Source organism: Seriola dumerili, unplaced genomic scaffold (genome assembly GCF_002260705.1).
Source record: "Seriola dumerili isolate Sdu_G_001 unplaced genomic scaffold, Sdu_1.0 BDQW01001040.1, whole genome shotgun sequence".
In the NCBI taxonomy this organism is placed as follows: Eukaryota; Metazoa; Chordata; class Actinopteri; order Carangiformes; family Carangidae; genus Seriola; species Seriola dumerili.
The window spans coordinates 300,996-321,834 of record NW_019175295.1 but is presented as its reverse complement, the minus strand read 5'-3'; the positions used below and the strand labels follow the sequence as shown (position 1 = coordinate 321,834).

Below are 20,839 nucleotides of genomic sequence, written 5' to 3'. Positions count from 1 at the left end.
CAATCAATATAATGTAATCTGTAATATATAATATAATAAACACATACCTTTAGACTGGATATAACACCTCACAAATACAAATATAAATAGTTTAATTGTTTATCTTTTATTTCCTGAAACAGCTGGACATAGTTTTTAGTCAGCACCAGTCAAACAGGAGGAAGTGACTGTAGGTAGAAGCTGTAGATGTCGTGTGTGTAGAAGGAAACGGTGTGTTGGTTCAGGACGACTCAGCTGCAGATTAAAACATGTTTGGTGCTCTGGTGAGTATTTGGGGCAGGAGGACGGTGAATGTGGGACAGTGTAAATAAACTACACTGTGTTCATGGTGGACCACTGACATGTTTTTAATAGTTTCAGTTCAACAGTGGAGACACAGACAGACAGACACACACACACACACACACACACTGCTTGTTAGTATTCATGTTGCTTTGGTTCTGCTCAGGAGATTTGATGAAAAAAAGACATGAAATGTTTCCAGGCTCATTCTTTGAGGTACAGCCCCCCCCCCCCCCCCCCCCCCCCTCCGCCCCCCNCCCTCCTCCCAACCCACCCACCCTCTTCCTCTGTGTGGAGTGGCTGGCCTCTCATCTCGGGGGTCCATCAGGGACCTATTAAGGGCTGTCTCACACTCCGCCACCTCACTTAACTCTGCCTTGTCAATATGCTACAGCATGTGTGTGAGGGACAGAGAGACACAGAGTTTGTGTTTATATTCACCTCCCTGTCTAGGCAGCTAGTCCACCCCCCCCCTCGGTACTGTTATCTAACCATCCACTTTCTCTCAGGCCGACTGGATGTTGAGGGCAGGGTGCTGTGAGACTGTCCACTCCACGTGCTACTGGTAGACACGTGCCACGCCGCAGCACACACATCTAATGAAAATGGAACCATTACGCTTGAATTCCTCAGCCATCAACACACACACACACACACACACACACACACACACACACACACACACACACACACACACACACACACACACACACTTTCATGCCAGTGAGTATTGAATGTTCTCTATGCAGACAAATCTGATCCACTAATGTGGCTAACCCACATCCAGAGGCTCAGAATGATTAAATGCTACAGTCCAAACTCTCTCTCACACACACACACACACACACACACACGCACACACACACACACACACACACTCTGGCTCAAGGACAGTCTGACCAGTGAAGCAACAAACAGTAAACAATAGAATTTAGTTCCTCTCTGCTGTGAGTGAAGCTGCTGCTCCTCAGATAGATGTTGTTCTGTGTGATGATGAGGATGATGAGGATAATGAGGATGATGAGGAGGATGATGATGATGAGGATGAGGTGATGATGAGGATGATGAGGAGGATGATGATGATGAGGATGAGGAGAATGATGATGAGGAGGATAATGAGGATGATGACGATGATGATGAGGAGGATGAGGATGATGAGGATGATGAGAAGGATAATGAGGAGGATGATGAGGATGATGACGATGATGATGAGGAGGATGAGGATGATGATGATGAGGATGATGAGGAGGAGGATGAGGAGGATGATGAGGATAAGGCGGATGATAATGAGGATGAGGATGATGAGGAGGATGATGAGGATGAGGAGAATGATGATGATGAGGATGATGATGATGAGAATGATGATGTGGATAATGAGGATGATGATGAGGATGAGGAGAATGATGAGGAGGAGGAGGAGGATGATGATGAGGATGAGGAGAATGATGATGAGGAGGATAATGAGGATGATGACGATGATGATGAGGAGGATGAGGATGATGAGGAGGATGATGAGGATAAGGCGGATGATGAGGAGGATGATGAGGATAATGAGGATGATGATGAGGATGAGGAGAATGATGATGAGGAGGATGATGATGATGATGATGAGAATGATGATGTGGATAATGAGGATGATGATGAGGATGAGGAGAATGATGAGGAGGAGGATGAGGAGGAGGAGGAGGATGATGATGAGGATGAGGAGAATGATGATGAGGAGGATAATGAGGATGATGATGATGATGATGAGGAGGAGGATGAGGATGATGATGATGATGATAAAGAGGATGAGGATGATGAGGATGAAGAGGATGAGGAGGAGGATGATGATAAAGAGGATGAGGATGATGAGGATGATGAAGAGGATGATGAGGATGATGATGATAGAACAGCAGAGAACTCTTCTCATGTCACTGTGACATGCTAACATTCATGGCAGAGTCTCACTGAATATAAAATATTAAAGCAGAAAGAAATACGTGAGGTGTGAATATTAAGTTTTGACTTCTCAGTGTCAGTGACTGTTATAAAGATGGCCGACGCCTCCTCTTCCTCCCTCTGTACTAACATGAAACCAAAACATCCGGGATTAAGGCGCTGCCATCTTGGGCTCATGACTGCGTCTGTGCTGTAGCAATCAGGGGGTGGAGCCACGGTATCAAGGTCCCGCCCATACTGTGTCACTGTCAATCATGACATCACACCCCCTTTTTTATAACATCAAATATGTAATTAAAGCCAAACCTATCAGAAACATGAAGACCTGTGTTTTTTAGTTTGAACCATCCACTAAATTGGAGGGGGCGGGGCTTATGACCTGCACTGCAGCCAGCCACCAGGCTTTGTTCACTGTGGATAGCAACAGAACATATATGTTTCTTTAAATATATGGAATTACATATTTAAAAAATATATGGTTACATATAAAATAGATATATATTTTCTATAGAAATATATTTCTATAGAAAATATCATTCTCTGATAATGGCCAGTTTTACTTTAATGAAAAGGTGAATATCCGTCTGATCAGAGGATTTATAAGAGACTTCCTGAGACAAAGAGGACTGGAACAGAGAAACCAGTTAAGTATTTGTATTACTTTGTTGTGAAAGAGTTTGTTCACTTCCTGGTTTTTAAAGTGTGTTTATTCAGCAGTGGTCCAGAGTGAGAATGACCCTGAGCCGTCAGCGACTGCATGAAAACTATATCAACAGTTAATGACTGTAATTTACACTGGGCTTTATTGCACCAGCTTGATGAAGTTTGCATCCAAACTGTTGAGACTGTGGATTTTGTTGTGAACTTTTATTTTGAATGTTCCGTGCTGGACATCCTGTGCAACAGCTTTATGTATTTTAGTTCCACACTGAAGAAAAGTGATCAATACAAACGATTCATCACATCATCTTTGAGAATATCTTCACTCTCACTGACTAAAGCCTTCACACAGTGATGTATGTGTTTGGCTCTGAGAGGATATTCAGCCGTCTGTAGTGTATGTATACAGTACACACATGCATTCTAGATGATAAGTGGTGTGTGTGTGTGTGTGTGTGTTGTATTCTAATGAACAGGAAGTTGGAGGCAGCAATGAACAACAGTAAATGTTTGGCCCCGCCCCCTCACTGTTTCACTGTGCTGCCTTCAGGAGCCTCTGTGGACAGACTGAATGTCTGTGGGTGCTATATATGAGACTCAAGCTGAGCTGAGGTCTGGATGACCCCCCCAGTTCATCATGTGGATCTGCTGGTTGACGTCCCTCCTCTGTAATCCAGACTGCAGCGTCTGAGTAAAGGCCAGTCGGTCCCTGGAGCTCCTCCATCTTTGTACAGCATCACACGACCAGTCACAGTGTCCTACACTGCCCCCCTGAGGGCGGCCCCCGCCACTTCGCTGGTTCCAGTGATGGCGATGTTACATGATCTGTAAGAAGCTGCTGTGTGTATTTAGCTCTCTGTGCCAGATGTTGACTGATGTTTACTGTCTGTGCCTACTGAGCAGAGAAAAAAGCCCCCACTCACTTTCAATACACCCCTCCCCCTGCCCTCCTCCCCCCAAGCTACTGCATCTCATTGTGCGTTGTGCTGAGTCCTGTTTCTAAGTGCATCTCTTCCTCGTCGCCCGGGGGCTCTATGTGTTCCTTCACTACTCTCTCTGTCTCCACGGTGATTTGTCGCCACGGATACATCCTCCGTGGCAACAGCTGTCGGTGAGGCAGCTGAGGGTGACGCCTATGATGAGGTGTGACAGCAAGTGTATTTTTAGCTGCTCAGCCAGGTAGCCAGTGAGTTCAAACGCTCCTGGAAAGAGAGGAGGAAGAAAGCTGCTTCACACAGACGGAGGATGTTTCATTTCAAACCTGTTATCACAAAGAAAAATAATAATAATAATAAACTTTATTTATACAGCACTTTTCATACACAGGATACAGCTCAAAGTGCTTTGACCCATATAAAAGAAATGGAGTTAAAACAGGGAAAATATTCAAGAGAAAAAATTAAATCAGAAATCAGAAATAAAATTAAAACAACTCTAAGTGCTAATTAAAAGCAACGCTGGTATGTTCAGGTACGTATGTCAGTCATAATTTAAAAATCTCGACTGACTCCACCCCTTAATATTTCCTGTTGGTTGTTCCACAGTTTAGGTGCACAGTGGGTGGAGCTCCCTCCCCAGGTGTATATTGGAGGCCCTGCTGTAGACGATGTCAGGGCTGGTGGAGGGACATGAAACAACAGACTGTCAGTGATGTAAGAGCCGGACCTCTGAGAGTTTTAAAGAAACAGGGACTCAGTGGCGTGTGGGGAGGAGGAATCTGCTCTCCTCTTTGTTTTTGTCAAATGTCCAGCAGCAGATTCTGATTTATCTGAAGTTTCTCACTTGACTTTTTCAGAAGTGAAAACAGCGTCACAGTTTCTAATCTCCTTCTCAGCATCTTGTTGAGTTAAAAACAGCCTCAGGCAGAAGAAAGCTGTCCTGGTTATTTGCTGATGTGGGAAACTTAAATCAGAGTCTAAAATTAGACTGATTCTTCTGACTGTCAGGAACAACAGACCTGTGTGTTGATGTGCCCATTGTGCGCCCTGGTATGTTGTGCTGCCATGGATGATGTTTGTTCATGTAGGAAGGCGGTGATGGGAAAGATCTCCATGGTTACGACTTACCAGTCATTGACAGGGAGCCGTGAGGCGGCTGCTCACAGTTCAGTGAAAGACTGTAAATGTCTGTAATATAATCCCTGAAGGAAGTTGAGCTTCGTCTGCAGCAGCTCAGTACAGCAGGAGTGAGAGTGATCATTGTCACTGGATCAACACACACACACCAGTTCTAATGTCGACAAAACTATTGAACCACGTTTAATAATAATAACAACTTGACTATCATGTCCTGGCTCCAGGCTGGACAGAGGAGGGAAGACCAACACGAGTTAGGACTCAAAAACCTATCTGAAAATAATCTGAAAATAATGAGGGAGAGACAGACAGAGAGAGAGAGACAGAGAGAGAGAGACAGAGAGAGAGAGAGAGAAAGAGAGAGAGAGGGAGACAGACAGAGAGAGAGAGAGAGAAAGGGAGACAGACAGAGAGAGAGAGAAAGAGAGACAGCAAGAGAGACAGAAAGAGAGGCAGAGAGAGACAGAAAGAGAGACAGAAAGAGAGAGAGAGAGGGAGGGAGACAGACAGAGAGAGAGAGGGAGACAGACAGAGAGAGACAGAAAGAGAGACAGAAAGAGAGGCAGAGAGAGACAGAGAGAGAGAAAGAGAGACAGAAAGAGAGGCAGAGAGAGAGGCAGAGAGAGACAGAGACAGAGAGAGAGAGAAAGAGAGACAGAAAGAGAGAGAGAGAGGGAGACAGACAGAGAGAGAGAGAGAGACAGAGAGAGAGAGAGACAGAGAGAGAGAGACAGAGAGAGAAAGAGAGAGAGAGAGGGAGAAAGAGAGAGACAGAGAGAGAGAGGGAGACAGACAGACAGAGAGAGAGAGAAAGGGAGACAGACAGAGAGACAGAAAGAGAGACAGAAAGAGAGGCAGAGAGAGAGGCAGAGAGAGACAGAGACAGAGAGAGACAGAAAGAGAGAGAGAGGGAGACAGACAGAGAGAGAGAGGGAGACAGACAGACAGAGAGAGAGGGAGAGAGACAGAAAGAGAGACAGAAAGAGACTGGCTGCAGCCACACCAGGTGAGCTGAATCTCCCTGATGACCAGACTCCACCTATCAGGCTCCTGCAGGGAGGGGCCTGCTCAGAGAGTGTCGTCATGGTTACCTGTACTAAATGCATGTATGAAACCTAGGTATTTATAAAGTGATGCTCATGTATGAAACAATGATATTATATCAGTTTGTTAAATATATTTGCATCTAGACGACAGTTGAGATTGAACCTGAACTACAAACTAAAACATAATTAATGAATATTAGAGCTGCACAATATGCAAAACAATCATATTGAGAATATTTGGACAGATATTGTGATTTCAGTGTGAATGATAATTTTCATTTTCACTGAGAAAAATATGAAATGATGAAGATGTGATTGTTGTTGGATCATGTTCCTCTGCGTCTGGAGAACATGATCTGTAGGTCAGAGCGTCTCTGCAGCTTCACAACACTGATGGTGCTAACAATGCTAATGCTAACAATGAACAACAATTAGACACATTTTACCTTCATATAAAAAACTACAGCTGCTGTGATTTGAGTATTGCACATGGCCATATTGAGATTTAGATTATATTTTCATTAGTTGTGCAGCGCTAATGAACATTATCGGTTTCCAATGATGTTTGAAGTCGCTCGTCACTCGACTCTCAGACGCTCCTTCTGATGTTTTCTGCTCAAAGACGAGCTGAGGAAGAACAGCTGAGTGTTCAGATGTTTTATTACAAAAAGTCACAATAATGAAAAATCTAAAATGTTTTCTCGTATATGAACAAATGTTGGAGTAGAGCTTTGTAACGTGGTGATAATTTGAAGAGGAAAATAAAGTTGGGGCCTCGTTGATGACACTCATGGTTGTTGTCTGTTTCACACATGAGGAAGTTAAAGGCCTGTCCAGCTTCACACGAGCTGTCACATGATGTCAGTCTGTGTTTGATGTTTCTGTGCTCTGTTGTTTTTTGGCACAGTAACATTCAGCCACTGGGGTGTCTGCCCCCCCCCCCCCGAGCTCAGCTGCTCTGTCACTGTAAGTAACAGCAGTGACACACTTTTCTCCTGAGCACCACGGGTTCATGGAGAGGCTGATTCTTCTGACTCAGTGTCCTCTCTGTTTACTGATGCTTCAGCTGCCAATCATTTTAATAATCAATTTACTGATTTTGATTTATAATACTGTTTAAAAAATTCATTGGACAGTGATGGAGTCAATGGGGAAAAGCAGAAATTTTATATATTTACTTTAAAATGAAGAACTGATTTTCATTGACAGTTTATCATCATGTGGTTAGAACTGATTCATCATCTGAGAATATTGTTTTATTTCACATCAAACTGGAGACTATTTCTCTGTGTCCTGACAGGAGACCTGTCTGTCACCTGACAGGAGACCTGTCTGTCTGTGTCCTGACATGAGACCTGTCTGTCTGTGTCCTGACAGGAGACCTGTCTGTCTGTCACCTGACAGGAGACCTGTCTGTCTGTGTCCTGACACGAGACCTGTCTGTCACCTGATAGGAGACCTGTCTGTCTGTGTCCTGACAGGAGACCTGTCTGTCTGTGTACTGGCACGATATCTGTCTGTCACCTGACAGGAGACCTGTCTGTCTGTGTCCTGACAGGAGACCTGTCTGTCTGTCACCTGACAGGAGACCTGTCTGTGTCCTGACAGGAGACCTGTCTGTCTGTCACCTGACAGGAGACCTGTCTGTCTCTACTGCTGCTGGGACAAACAAACTCAGACAGACTTTTTCTTCTTCTGCAGTGAATTCTTGTATTTATGTGTGTGTGCGTGTGTGTGTGTGTGTAGGTCATTGAACCCAACCTGATCGTGTTTCCTGTGGTGAAAAATATCAGTTTATGACACAGTTTCAGGCTGAACAATTAATAAAGTCAACACATTATTTATCATATTGTCTCTTGTCTTTGTCTCTCCTCTACCTCCCTCTCCCTCCCAGCCGTGGTTATTCCTGACGGGGCGTCAGAGAAGGCGGGGCTTGGAGACGAGCTGGGAAGTGAAGAGGATCTGCTGTATGAAGAGTTTCGCAGCTCTGGACATCGGTTTGGACACCCAGGAGGAGGGGGGGGGGAGCAGCTAGCCATCAATGAGGTAGGTGATGTGGAGGAGTGGTCTCTAAGGTCAGGTGAGCAGGGTTCACCTGGGTTCACCTGGGTTCACCTGGGTGACGTCATATTCACCTGAGTTCACCTGAGTTCAGCAGGTCTGTGGTCAGAAGCTCCTGACCGGCGCAGAGAGAGTAGAGCAGCTGCTCCTCTTCTGCTGGTGTGAGTGTGTGTGATGTTTTTGATTCTACCACTGGGGGGCGCCACATTAAATGACATCATGTTATCAGCTCGTCCGTCTTGATGTTGTGAATGTGATATCTCAGTAACTTGAGGGAATTTCTTCAGATTTGGGACAAATGTTAATTTGGACTCAAGGATGAACTGATTAGAATTTGAAGGTCAAAGGTCAGGGTCAGTGTGACCTCACAAAACACGTTTTTTTCCATAACTCAAATTAATTTGCTAATCATGACACAATTTAACTCAAATGTCCATCACATTTTATATCCAAAAGGTCAAAGGTCAACTTCACTGTGACGTCATAATGTTCTCCTGGTCATTATTCAACACCATGTTTCCTGTAAGGTGCCTGTTGGTGGAGACAGTGATTCTAGTGTTAAATACTGGAGGCTTTAAAATGGGTCATGTTAAAACCCTGATCATCCACGACCCCCCCATCTCCACCTGGTTTAGGTGGAGATGTCTTGGTAAAGCAGCAGTGATGACAGTAGAGCAGATGTCTGATCTCTCCAGACTCAATGTGATAAATCACAGAAAACTACGATGAAACAAACAACATGGAGTCAGAGCAGAGTTACTGAGGGAAGGTTCTCCTCTCCTCAGCTGGGAGGGAAAAGCTCCACACCACTGTTGTCCATTATTAAAAAGACTTTCACATAAACCTGCCTGTCCCTAAACATCACTCTGTGTGTGTGTGTGTGTGTGTGTGTGTGTGTGTGTGTGTGTGTGTGTGTGTGTGTGTGTGTGTGTGTGTGTGTGTGTGAGAGAGAGAGAGAGAGAGAGAGAAACAGCAGAGACTGAAAATGGCTCTCGTTGCCTTCTGGCTGAGAGGACGTAAAAACCAGCTCTGAGGTTGCTGCATTATTTGGTTGTCATGGATACCTGCTCTGGATTCTGCTAATGCACCTCTCGGTGGAGGAGATACTTGATAAGTGCACTCACAGTGATACACTGATCCGCACTGATACATGCAGCTGCAGCTGGGTGATGTTGAACCTTCCAGACTCGACTCATGAAGCAGGTAACGACCTGTCGCTGCGCTCAGACATGAAACCCTTCAGGTAGACTTATCTTCTTCTGCTTCTCCTCCTCACTCTGCAGCGTTCACTCTGATTGGCCGATAGTGAAGAATGACAGCCAATCAAAACAGATATCCAGGCAACAGTTTTCTTCTTCTCTGGGTGTCAGACAGAGTCGGCCCTTTGCTGCCATCCTGTGGGAGGATGGAGTCTGTGATGTGGAGACAGAGGTGATGAGTGGTTTCTGTCCCTGCTGCTCCGTTGCTGACACTCATACAGGTGTACAGGTGTACAGGTGTACAGGTGTGAGCTGAATGTGTTTTCAGGTTCTAGCTGCTCTGATGTAAAGACCTCTCTCTTCATTATATCACTGTAAACTCAGTATCTTTGGGCTTTTGTTGGTTGGACATAAACAATTAGAAAATGTTCCTCAGGTTTTTATTTTTCTGTTGTTTCATCTGTGGTGTCGTGTGGAGATGAAGGGGCGGAGCTTGTTTTTGTTTGTTGTGGTGATTCCACCTGCACATTGAGTTCAGGTCTGTGGAGAGGTGCGACCTGGGAAATCAGTGGCTCACTGACCTCCTCAGGTCGGGTCACGATGGGAAGCAGCGTCTTCACATGCATGAAATCCTGTAGAGCCATTAGTCAGTGACTCATCATGAGTCCACACACAGTGTCTCCTCTCCGACCGTCCTTCACAACACAAGACCACAGAGGAGATGATGATGATGATCTCACAGCGAAGAGCTTCTCAGGCAGTAGGTCGTTTTCCTCTGCACAGTTTAGCCCTGGGTTTTGTCTGCCAGGCTTCACAGTGGCTCCGCCCCTGCAGCGCTGAATGTCAACAGAAACAGCTGAAAGCTGAAAGAAGCACTGTGACTTCTTCTGCATGTTTTTAATTACAGGTGTGAAAACTGTTTTATGATAGACGCTTTAGAACCAAATACATTTTTATATAAGTACAGCTTTATATACGACTTAATAGAGTTCTGCAGGAATGATTCTAAAACCTGGACATCAGTCACATGACATCACTTCCTGTTCCCTGGTCCTGAAGTCTCTGGTTTGTTGAATGTGTTTTTGGTTCGATGGCTGGAACCAGGTCTGTGTTTAACACAAGCTGAAGACATTTTCATGTTTTCTTCTTCAACATGAAATCAGTCGGTAAATACCCCAGTCCTGATTCTTTAAGCTTTTACATCCCTCTGGTCCTGCCTGGCTCCAGGGGGAGAGATCACATGACCTCTCTCCTGGCCTCTCATTGGCTCTTGGCTCGTTTTAGAATCGATTTTAAGGTTCTACAGTTTGTTTTTAAAACAGACCTGTTAATCCCCTGCACTACAACCAGCCTGTTTGCGTTGTCTGTTTATATTTTATATATTATATTTTAAATATGCTCTATAAATACATTTGGATTGAATTCCATTGAAATACTCACTGCATATTGGATCTGTATTCATCCGCCACTGAAAATAGTCTCCAACACCTGCACTTCCTCCTATTTGAGTAACGTTTATAAAAACTACAACGATCAGCTGATACAAGAAATTACTGAATTAAATTATTCCAGATTTCCATCGTCAGCTCATTCGTTCATTAGAACAAAGTGATTCATTTCTTTTCTTTGGTTCTAACATCAAAAATCATCAATCTGTAGATCAATGTCAACGTATGTGACTGCAGCAAAAGACCTGACACACACACACACACACACACACACACACACACACACACACACACACACACACACAATATTTCCCTTGAGATCCATCCATTATTCTGCATGGCCTCCATCGTACCCCTCCCTCCCTCTGTCCCTCTCATCCCACCCCACCCCCCCTCTTCTCACCCTCCCAGAGGTTGCTATGGCCCTGCCTCAGCTACTCCGGTATCCAGGATACGCTGACACATTCCACATCCTGATTGGCTACCGGCTATGCAAGGGTGGGCACACAAAAAAGGAAAGAAGAGAAGGAAGGGAAAAAAAGAAAAGAGGGTGATCCTGGTGGATGGATGGATGAGGCAGAACACCCGGCTCCATTTTAACAGAGAGAGAGAAGGTGGGCAGAGACGGAGGGAGAGAAGAGGAGAGGAGAAAGACGCCAGGGGCAGAACAAATGGCCTGTTTTCAGAGGTAGAGACGTCTGAGCATATGTAGAGAGAGAGAGAACAACAGCTGGAGAGCAGGAGGACGGAGGGAGAAAAGAAGGAAGAGACGAGGAGGCATGAACCGGAGAGATGCAGCATCTCGTCCTCCGTCGTTCATCCTGACATCCTGACCGAGAGAGAGAGAGAAGAGGAGACGGATCGGAGGGAGACAGAAAGGAGAAGGAGAGAGGGGAGGTGCCTGTTCCTCAAAGAGGAGAAAGGGAGTAAAGGAGGAGGGGGGGGGGTGCTCGGCACGTAGCACAGCTTCACAGAGCACAGATCCACACACGCTGACACACATCGCTCCCAGCCTCCACGGGCAGGCCGGGGCGACGCGGGGCATCGCCAAAGTGGCAGGAGAAGCAGAGGAGGCGAGCGCCAGAGCCGAGCGGAGGACGGGAGCAGCGCCGGAGGACGGAGACGGGGATCGCAGAGCGGCGGGGGGACGAGGCGACGCCGTGTGGTGCGGGGGCTCGGCGCTGAGGGAAAGGCGACGGGGGAGGGGCGGCGGTGCTGAGGAGGAGGAAGAGGAGGAGGCCAGGGGACTGATGGCTCGCGGCAGCGGCTCGGGGAGGTGGAGCAGGCAGAGGATGGGACTGTTGAACACCATGCTGCGCTGCAACCTCCCCCCAGAGACCCAGAAGGTGGTGGTGTTCTTCATCATGATGCTGCTCATCATCATCAACGTGGTGCTCATGTTCCTGCTGGCCTTCCAGTAGAGCACACACACACACACACACACACACACACACACACACACACACACACACACATACTTCTACATGGAGGAAAGAAGCCGATAAACTGAAACACAGGAGCCTGAAGCAGAGGAGGAGGAGGAGGGGGAGGAGGAGGAGGAGGAGGACTGCCCTGTGGAGGAGGGGGCTGCTGGGATTGATGGGAGTCCAACATGGCAGCAGCAGATCTCAGGTACAAGGTGGAGAGGGGAGATCATTCAGTGTGAGAGCGGGTGGTGTGTTCATGTGTGTGTCTTCAGGAACATGTGTGATGTGGTCTGGTCCAGGTCCTGGTCCTGGTGCTGGTCCTGGTCCTGGTCCTGGTCCTGGTCCTGATCTTGGTCCAGGTCCAGTACCTGGTCCTGGTCCTGGTCTTGGTCGTGCAGGTCTCAGCAGATCTGATGGACCAGGTTGTGGAGGTTGGAGGATTCGGCCTGTGTCACTCTGTGTGTGTCCGTCACTTCCTCTCAGCCCATTGGTTCCTGCTGATCACATGAACCTTTAAACACTGTCATATTAAAGTCATTAGAATAATAATAATAATAATGATGGAACAGCTGGTCGAGCGTTATTCAAACAGGAGAACTCAGTGTTTGTTTTTGGGACTCAGAGGAATAAACATCTCAAACATACACACTAATGTAACATATGTACATATGAGATAAACACACATGTAAAAATATATATGAAACCTTTTAGAAATTGTAACAATTTCATATATTGACAGACTGTATACATCCAGCCCATATAAATATATATGTTTATGTATGTATGATTGTATTGTTATATAAATACATATCCATCCCAAAGCCTGTTAATGTTATTATAATAAAGAGTCCATGAGTCTGAGACACTTCCCCGGAGTGTGAGACATGTCTAGTAAAACATAAGTATATAAATATATATACAGATTCATATGTATGTTGTTTTAATAAACTAAATATCATTAACATATATGGTCACATCTTATTCCATATAAAAATTCATCATATGAATATTTTTAATATATGTTCATACACAAATTTTACAATGAGTATTTCATATATGTTCTAAACATATTTATATATATCTAGAGGATGTATAATGATATTAATAATAATAATAATTATTATTATAATAATTTGACAAATATAAAAGAACGGGAGAGAAAACATGGAAATCAAGAGAAAAAATAATAGAAACATAAACAACTGTAAGTAAAAGCTAAATTAACCAGGTATGTTTCAGTCGTTTAAAAATGATACAGGTGACAAACACGTCGACATCACAACACACTGTACGTCATGTGTGTGTATGTATGTGTGTGTGTTGTGTGTTGTGTGTAGTGGATGACCCGGTCTCCTCAGGACTGTAATAGAGGGTTGTGTGTGTGTGTGTTGTGTGTTGTGTGTGTGTGTGTGCGTGTGTTGTGTGTGTGTTGTGTGCGTGTTGTGTGTGTGTGTGTGTGTTGTGTGTAGTGGATGACCCGGTCTCTTCAGGACTGGTAATTAAGGTTGTGTGTGTGTGTGTGTGTGTTGTGGTGGTGTGTGTTGTGTGTGTGTGTGTGTTGGTGTGTGGTGTGTGTGTGTGTGTGTGTGTGTGTGTGTTGTTTCAGGGTTTCAGGTGATGTAACACCCTCTGGTGACCCTGTTCCTCTGCTCTTAGAAAACCACAGCTGATTGTTTTCTCAACACACAACTTCCACCAGGACTGAACACACAGAGTTCATGTGCTGGTCTGACTTCTGACCTCTGACCCCTGACCTGCTCCTCATCACTGACACGCTGCGCTAACATTAGCTGCTGATGCTAAAGTATAGTATACTAAGTGTAGCAGTTTATCAGCAGCTAAACTGACACTGGTTCATTAATAAAGGTTGAACCAGGTGTTACTGTTCATCAGAGACAGACCTCTACTGTTGCCCCGGTTACTTTGCTGTTGATGCAGCCTCATCCATGTTTCACTTCACCTTTGAAGGTCCTTGATATTTAAAAACATTTTTAGTCTAAAGAAATGTGATATATAGATTTTATTCTTCAGTGAGTTGGTGTGAATGTGAAGGATTCTGACTTTTATCTTTACATTCAGTCCAAAATTGAACTTTTAGCAGTTTGATAACTTCAGGCCCTGATGTTCTGTGTTCCACTTTAACAGAGAAGCTGAGCAGCTCGTCTTTCCCTCTCTTCTCTGTCGAACGCCTCCTCCAGCTCTCATACCTGTAACATCAGTATACTCACAGGTATGAGGCTGTAGTCCTGCAGGTGAAACAAGAAGCTGTCACATTAAAATCCACTAAAAAAATATTTAAAAGAATTCTATTATGCAGTTCTCTTAAAGTTGTCTGTTCTCCAAGAGCGAGAGTTGTTCACAGTTTAAGTTGTTAAAGGTGTTATTGTTTCTCTATTAACAACTTAAAAACTTAAATGATTCATTTAAAATCTCAGAGAAAAAATTAAGTGGAAAAAAAATCTTCAGGCTGGATGGTGAAATAAATTGTAGAGCTCATTAAGAAACAGGTGAAATGAAGGTGAATATTGACTTTAGATTCATTAGGTGGCTGAAATGTGGGACGTTCATGTTCCTCTGCGTCTGTAGGAAACTGCATTTGCTGGTGTTTCTCTTTGTTCTCCTGATGTTAATGAGTCACTTACTGCAGGTCAGGTGCTTCATGTTCTTCACCCCCACCCACCAATTTTCTGTCTCACACTGGGACACGTCGTCTTAAACTGTCCCCTCTTTATTCAGTTACAAAGAGCTTCTTCAGAGCGTCACTTGAATGCACCAGCTGAATTTACATGTCAAAGGCTTGAAATGAAGCAGCTGATGTCAGTCTGTGGTTAATGACGTCCATGTGGGACTGTCAGCACAGCTGGTTGTTTTTCCTCCTCAGGTTGTTTTCACTTTAATCAGTTAGAGGCCTGAAGAGGCAAGAGAACATTTTCATCATAGATTTACATTAAATCTTGAAAATATTAAACATTAAATAGTATTGGGGGGGGGCAGTGACCACTGTCCTGACGCTCAGGTGATGTACAGTTTACTATCATAACCTTTGATGACAGGATATCGTGGTGTCATAGAGCCAAAAGGGATCTGGAGAGAAAGGCAGCACACAGGCAAGATGGTGTGGGTGTGTTGCTTAGCAACAGCCACATCATCTGTTTTCTTCGTCGCCATGATGAATGAGTGGAGCTGAGAGCCAGATCACGTAGAGAGGAATGAAACGACTGTGAGGTGGTGTGAAAGACGTCCAGACCGTGTCCTCTGTCCCTGACAGAGACGCTCCTGCGGGTGGGGGGGGGGTCCAGAAGATCTGCTTCCCTCTGCAGGACTGAGCAGCGTAGTGGATGGCCTGTGTGGAGCCTGAGGCTGTGATGACGCAGTGAAACTGGGGGTTGTGTACGAGACGGTGTGAAATATGACCACTGCAGTGTCTTCATCAGTAACACCAGATCCTGCTGGTCTGTAGACCTGAGTGTCGGTATCGGTCTGTGCTCGGTCTGCGGTCAGTTGAGATGTCATGATGGTGCTGCAGTGATGTATGTGCTGAAACCACATCATACCTGAACACACCTCTGTGATCCAGAGCCATATATAATACTGATTCTGTCAATGCACCGGTGTTGACAGGCTAACAGGCTAACAGGCTAACACGTTGTCTCCTGATTATTGAACACTTCAGCTGTTTGCTTTAATGGAGCTTTAATGGAGTCAGCTGTTTCTCTTTCTCTCGTTGGGACGACAGATTCAAGTCAAGAGAGGAGGTCGTTTTGTGGGATTTTGAAAGCAGCTATAATCAATGTTTTTATAATGACTGTGAAACAACTGGAGATGAAACATTTGATATGATTATAGTGACAGAAATGATCATGGTTATCAGTGTTATCACAGTGGTGTTAAAATGTGCTGAAATGTTAAAAAAGTAATAAAACAACCTGAAATCATTTCACCAGGTGAATGTTTGTATTTAAACATAAAATAATAAGATATTAACACTTTTAAAAACCCTCTTATATCCACTAACCATCTAAAAAGGTTTTAATGGCTGAGAAATCTGCGGAGCAACAGTCACTGTCTTGTCCATGTTTTGACTGACACACTACAAACCCACGTTGTTGCTGTGTGTCTGGAGACTGTAACTGTCTGATGACGTGCAGAACATGACATGAGTCAGATTAATCACAGTGATTAACCACGGTTAAAGTGATAATTCAAATTTAAACGGCAATAATAACTGTCTGGCATGTCTGCTGTGATATAGCATTAAATCATATTTATTTTTATGCAGTGACATTTATTCTAATTTATTCTGTATTTTATACCTTGTGCTCGCTCTTTATCTTTTACTGTGGCTGTAAAGAGTCCTTGAAAGGCACCTATTATTATTATTATTATTATTATTGTTGTTATTGTTATTGTTATTGTTATTGTTATTATTATTATTATTATCATTATTATTATTATTATTATTATTGTTGTTGTTGTTATTGTTATTGTTATTGTTATTGTTATTGTTATTGTTATTATTATTATCATTATTATTATTATTGTTTTTATTATTATTGGTATTAAACCACCGGTAGAGTTTAAAGTCTGCACCTGAACTGAAAGTTGTTCATCACGTCGTGTTTCAGCCTCTAGGTCACATGACACATGTCACATGACAGACGTCAGAGCTGCACCTGAGCCTCCAGTCTCACCTGTTGAGGTCATAATTTATCAGAAGGGAAATGGTTGAACTTAAAGGTCGTGTTACAACAGTGAAGTTCATCCTGAGCCATTTAGTGGCTGATAGTTGACCTTTGACCTTCACTGCGTGACTAACAGTACCTCTGCAGTCATGACATCACAGCTCAGCTTGTGTCAGGTCCTGAGACCAGAAGTCAACAGACTCCTGACCTGTGTCCTCCTGTGTCCTCCTGTGCAGCTGATCAGTGATGGGAGCGTGGTGTACGCCGAGGCGCTCTGGGACCATGTCACCATGGACGACCAGGAGCTCGGCTTCAAGGCCGGTGATGTCATCGAAGTAGTGGACGCCACAAACAAGGAGTGGTGGTGGGGTCGCATCATGGACAGCGAGGGCTGGTTTCCTGCCAGCTTCGTGCGGGTGAGACGAACTGTGATTTATGACATGTTCGACCTGGTTCCAGTATTTCTATAATGTGCTAGCATCAGAGCTACGAGGTTAATCAAATGTCTGTGTAGGAGACCATGTCTAACTCTCACCTGTGTCCTCAGTTGCGTGTGAACCAGGACGAGCCGATGGAGGAGTACCTGGCCCACCTGGAGGAGGCGCAGTCTGGGGAGGAGGACAAGGCGACTCTGGGCCTGTTACTGGGACCCGGTTTACCCTGTAAAGAGCAGATGAGGACCAACGTCATCAATGAGATCATGAGCACAGAGAGAGACTACATCAAGCACCTGAAGGACATCTGTGAGGTCGGGATCACATGATCACATGATCACATGATCACTGTCATACAGCAACTCCAGTAAACACATTCCTTTACCATGGGAAACTCTCTTCAGACTGCCAGAGTCTCACAGAGTCTCAGAGTCTCACATAGTCTCACATAGTCTCACAGACTCTCAGAGTCTCACAGAGTCTCAGAGTCTCAGAGTCTCACATAGTCTCACAGAGTCTCAGAGTCTCTCAGAGTCTCACAGTGTCTCACAGAGTCTCACAGACTCTCAGAGTCTCTTGGAGTCTCACAGAGTCTCAGAGTCTTAGAGTCTCACAGAGTCTCACAGTCTCTCAGAGTCTCTCAGAGTCTCTCAGAGTCTCACAGTCTCTCAGAGTCTCTCAGAGTCTCTCAGAGTCTCAGAGTCTCACAGAGTCTCACAGAGTCTCTCAGAGTCTCAGAGTCTCACAGAGTCTCAGAGTCTCTCAGAGTCTCTCAGAGTCTCACAGAGTCTCACAGAGTCTCTCAGAGTCTCTCAGAGTCTCAGAGTCTCTCAGAGTCTCTCAGAGCCTCACAGAGTCTCACAGAGTCTCTCAGAGTCTCAGAGTCTCTCAGAGTCTCAGAGTCTCACAGAGTCTCACAGAGTCTCACAGAGTCTCAGAGTCTCAAAGTCTCAGAGTCTCTCAGAGTCTCACAGAGTCTCACAGTCTCAGAGTCTCTCGGAGTCTCACAGAGTCTCAGAGTCTCTCAGAGTCTCACATAGTCTCACAGACTCTCAGAGTCTTACAGAGTCTCAGAGTCTCACAGAGTCTCACAGACTCTCAGAGTCTCACAGAGTCTCACAGAGTCTCAGAGTCTCACATAGTCTCACAGAGTCTCACAGAGTCTCTCAGAGTCTCAGAGTCTCACAGAGTCTCAGAGTCTCACAGAGTCACACAGAGTCTCACAGAGTCTCACAGAGTCTCACAGAGTCTCAGAGTCTCTCAGAGTCTCTCAGAGTCTCAGAGTCTCTCAGAGTCTCTCAGAGTCTCAGAGTCTCTCAGAGTCTCTCAGAGTCTCAGAGTCTCTCAGAGTCTCTCAGAGTCTCAGAGTCTCTCAGAGTCTCTCAGAGTCTCAGAGTCTCTCAGAGTCTCTCAGAGTCTCAGAGTCTCTCAGAGTCTCTCAGAGTCTCAGAGTCTCTCAGAGTCTCTCAGAGTCTCAGAGTCTCTCAGAGTCTCTCAGAGTCTCAGAGTCTCTCAGAGTCTCTCAGAGTCTCAGAGTCTCTCAGAGTCTCTCAGAGTCTCAGAGTCTCTCAGAGTCTCTCAGAGTCTCAGAGTCTCTCAGAGTCTCTCAGAGTCTCAGAGTCTCTCAGAGTCTCTCAGAGTCTCAGAGTCTCTCAGAGTCTCTCAGAGTCTCAGAGTCTCTCAGAGTCTCTCAGAGTCTCAGAGTCTCTCAGAGTCTCTCAGAGTCTCAGAGTCTCTCAGAGTCTCTCAGAGTCTCAGAGTCTCTCAGAGTCTCTCAGAGTCTCAGAGTCTCACAGAGTCTCAGAGTCTCACATAGTCTCAGAGTCTCTCGGAGTCTCACAGAGTCTCAGAGTCTCTCAGAGTCTCATAGAGTCTCAGAGTCTCACAGAGTGTCAAAGTCTCTCAGAGTCTCAGAGAGTCTCAGAGTCTCGAGTCTCTCAGAGTTTCACAGAGTCTCACAGAGTCTCTCAGAGTCTTCTCAGAGTCTCACAGAGTCTCAGAGTCTCACATAGTCTCACAGACTCTCAGAGTCTTACAGAGTCTCAGAGTCTCACAGACTCTCAGAGTCTTACAGAGTCTCAGAGTCTCACAGACTCTCAGAGTCTCTTGGAGTCTCACAGAGTATCTCTCAGAGTCTCACAGTGTCTCAGAGTCTCTCAGAGTCTCACAGAGTCTCAGAGTCTCTCAGAGTCTCACAGAGTCTCACAGACTCTCAGAGTCTTACAGAGTCTCAGAGTCTCACAGACTCTCAGAGTCTCTTGGAGTCTCACAGAGTCTCAGCGTCTCTCAGAGTCTCACAGAGTCTCACAGACTCTCAGAGTCTCACAGAGTCTCAGAGAGTCTCACAGTCTCACAGTCTCACAGTCTCACAGCTGCAGGTTTTGATCCTGTCTCTCTACATCAGGGCTACATCAAACAGTGCCGTAAGAGGACGGACATGTTCACTGAGGAGCAGCTTCGCACCATCTTCGGAAACATTGAGGAGATCTACCGGTTCCAGAGGAAGTTCCTGAAGGGACTGGAGAAGAAGTTCAACAAGGAGCAGCCGCACCTAAGTGAGATCGGCTGCTGTTTCCTCGAACATGTGAGTCACTCAGAGTTCAGAGTTCAGAACAGAATCCAGAGTTCAGAACAGAGTCCAGAGTTCAGAGTTCAGAACAGAATCCAGAGTTCAGAGCAGAATCCAGAGTTCAGAACAGAGTCCAGAGTCCAGAGTTCAGAGTTCAGAACAGAATCCAGAGTTAAAAACAGAATCCAGAGTCCAGAACAGAGTCCAGAGTTAAGAACAGAATCCAGTGTCCAGAGTTCAGAACAGAGTCCAGAATTCAGAACAGAATCCAGAGTTCAGAACAGAAGCCAGAATTCAGAACAGAGTCCAGAATTCTGGACAGAGTTCAGAGTTCAGAGTTCAGAACAGAATCCAGAATTCAGAACAGAATCCAGAGTCCAGAGTTTGGAACAGAGTCCAGAGTTCAGAATAGAGTCCAGAGTTCAAAACAGAATCCAGAATTCAGAACAGAATCCAGAGTCCAGAGTTTGGAACAGAGTCCAGAGTTCAGAACAGAGTCCAGAGTTCAAAACAGAATCCAGAGTTCAGAACAGAATCCAGAGTACAGAGTTTGGAACAGAGTCCAGAGTTCAGAAAGGAATCCAGAGTTCAGAACAGAATCCAGAGTTCAGAGTTCAGAACAGAGTCCAGAGTTAGGAACAGAATCCAGAGTTCAGAACAGAATCCAGAGTTCAGAACAGAATCCAGAGTTCAGAACAGAATCCAGTGTCCAGAGTTCAGAACAGAGTCCAGAGTTCAGAGTTCAGAACAGAATCCAGAGTTCAGAGCAGAATCCAGAGTTCAGAACAGAGTCCAGAGTCCAGAGTTCAGAGTTCAGAACAGAATCCAGAGTTAAAAACAGAATCCAGAGTCCAGAACAGAGTCCAGAGTTAAGAACAGAATCCAGTGTCCAGAGTTCAGAACAGAGTCCAGAATTCAGAACAGAATCCAGAGTTCAGAACAGAATCCAGAATTCTGGACAGAGTTCAGAGTTCAGAACAGAATCCAGAATTCAGAACAGAATCCAGAGTCCAGA

At 45.1% G+C, this 20,839-nt stretch overlaps 1 protein-coding gene across 1 annotated transcript in view; it reads left to right on the top strand.

The window, feature by feature from the left end:
* arhgef4 (Rho guanine nucleotide exchange factor 4) overlaps window positions 1–20,839 on the top strand; it is an 81,760-nt gene that overhangs the window by 30,800 nt on the left and 30,121 nt on the right. Inside the window, exons 2-5 of the mRNA XM_022766769.1 lie at window positions 7,899–8,050; window positions 17,058–17,237; window positions 17,369–17,569; window positions 19,660–19,839. Of these exons, the coding sequence (XP_022622490.1) occupies window positions 7,899–8,050; window positions 17,058–17,237; window positions 17,369–17,569; window positions 19,660–19,839 (713 nt within the window). The remainder of the gene's footprint in view (window positions 1–7,898; window positions 8,051–17,057; window positions 17,238–17,368; window positions 17,570–19,659; window positions 19,840–20,839) is intronic.